Here is a 1,787-nt window from a genome sequence, read left to right as displayed (position 1 = left end):
ACAGTTTAAACAAAAATTATGTCTCTTAATAGTATTAAATCTTTCAGGAACTGAAAGTTGCAAAAAGCGTTGACATGATCTTAGGTGATGCATTTGTCGTGGACAAATAATGCAAGACTTATTGGGAGACGTACTAGATTGCCTAGAAGATGGTGGTGAATTTCGAGAAAATGTAGGGGTTCGGTTCGTGCCAGCATTCGTGAAATGTGAACGAGACCTTTTGTTATTTGTTTGATTGACGTTATCAATGCCACGAATGTCACGTAAGCAGGTAAGAGTTTGGATACGTTCCGTAAGAAAGTTATCCAAATCTTTCCAGGAAGACAAAGCAGACTTATCTTTGATACTTTGTTCCCAAAGAGTGACGCAATTTTGTGGTAGCCTCTGAAGACATATGAACACTAGAATAGGGTCCCAGTCTTCGGTGGAGACGTCATAATTTGACATGGATGATATGCACCCATTAATACCCCTTTGCAATTGTTTTAGGCCTGAACTAGTCTCATTATCTAGAACAGGCAAATCGAATAGAAGCTTAAGTTGGTGGTTCACCAAGATACGTGGATTGTCGTACGTACGCTTTAGAGCTTTCCACGCAAGACCAAAATTGGTGTGGGTAAGCGAAAACTTAGCCACAATTTCATGGGCGTCGCCACTGGTCTTTTTGTTTAAGTGACATAGGCGTTCAATGTCACTAATGCCTGAATTGTTAATGTATACCGCAGAAAATAAGTCCCTAAATGTAGGCCAATTAAGGAAGTCGCCATCAAAAACTTCAATGTCACAGGGCGGTAAGTTGAGCCTATGACTAGAATTTTCCTCACCAACTGTTGACTGATGCGTAGCATTGGAAACTGAGTGAGGAGAAGGCGGAGCCCGAAGTTCATCTAACTTTCTATTGATTGTAGATAGAACCCTAAGGAAGCAATTATAAGCGACATCGCATTTGGTTTCTGCGGCAGTGAAATGGTCACTAGAACAATCTTGTTCTGTCAAATAATTTTGGCATTTTTCATACGTGGTTTGCACCTTTTCCCATAATCTCTTCACCTCAGCTCCCTGTAGTTCTAAAATATAGACATCGAGCTCTTCGTCCCGTGGGGAACTGAATTTGGCGTCAAATTTAACCAAAGCATCAGTAGCTCGGATGAATAAATCTAGAGGAGTGAGTGGCATTGTGAAATATAGAATTTGTATAGGTTTATAAAGTTATGGAAAATGAAAGTTTTCGTGGAAAACAATATTTTTGTAATAATAAATGTCGAAATTGTGGCAATTACACCAAATAATGTGTTCTGAATTGTTTGAAAAACAATTGCAAATTTGTAAACTTGCACGAAAATGCACAAAAAGAATTAAAATTCGGAATAGTTTGCACGAAATGCAATAAATATGAAGAATTTGACACGTGATGTCAACAACTGTAATTGAAAATCTACTAATAAATGGAAATTTTCAAAAGAAATTAGAAAATAGCACGTGATGCTGTAAATCAAATGTTGAAAATACACTGAATTTATAAAAAGTCGTGAACTTTTATCTATATTGTATCGTGGATACAGTAAAATGTGGTTTAACGTGATTAAAACCAGCAAAAATTTAGAAATTTTAAGAAAAAACGTATTAAAATTTCACTAAAATTTCTCTCAGTGTATTAGATGTATTCCAAATTTATTACAGTGTATCGTATAATACACGTAAGCAATGGCAATGTATCGAAGATAGCAATTGCCAACAAAAATTATTTTGAAATAAATATGAAAATTTTTCGATATATGTAATAGGTA

General features: G+C 35.8%; 1 protein-coding gene across 1 annotated transcript; it reads right to left on the bottom strand.

Annotated features, from left to right (window-relative positions):
• Window positions 1–240: 240 nt before the first annotated feature.
• LOC133337734 (uncharacterized) lies at window positions 241–1,176 on the bottom strand (the record flags this gene model as incomplete). The annotated part of the gene is made up of 1 exon (XM_061545943.1): window positions 241–1,176. A coding segment is annotated over exon 1 (936 nt), but the record flags the coding sequence as incomplete, so codon positions are not given.
• Between the last annotated feature and the right edge of the window lie 611 nt (window positions 1,177–1,787).

Source organism: Musca vetustissima, unplaced genomic scaffold (assembly GCF_032173495.1).
Source record: "Musca vetustissima isolate MV318-11 ecotype Yass unplaced genomic scaffold, APGP_CSIRO_Mvet_v1 utg44259, whole genome shotgun sequence".
In the NCBI taxonomy this organism is placed as follows: domain Eukaryota; kingdom Metazoa; phylum Arthropoda; class Insecta; order Diptera; family Muscidae; genus Musca; species Musca vetustissima.
The sequence above is the reverse complement of the archived record's forward strand: the minus strand, read 5'-3'. Positions and strand labels throughout refer to the sequence as shown.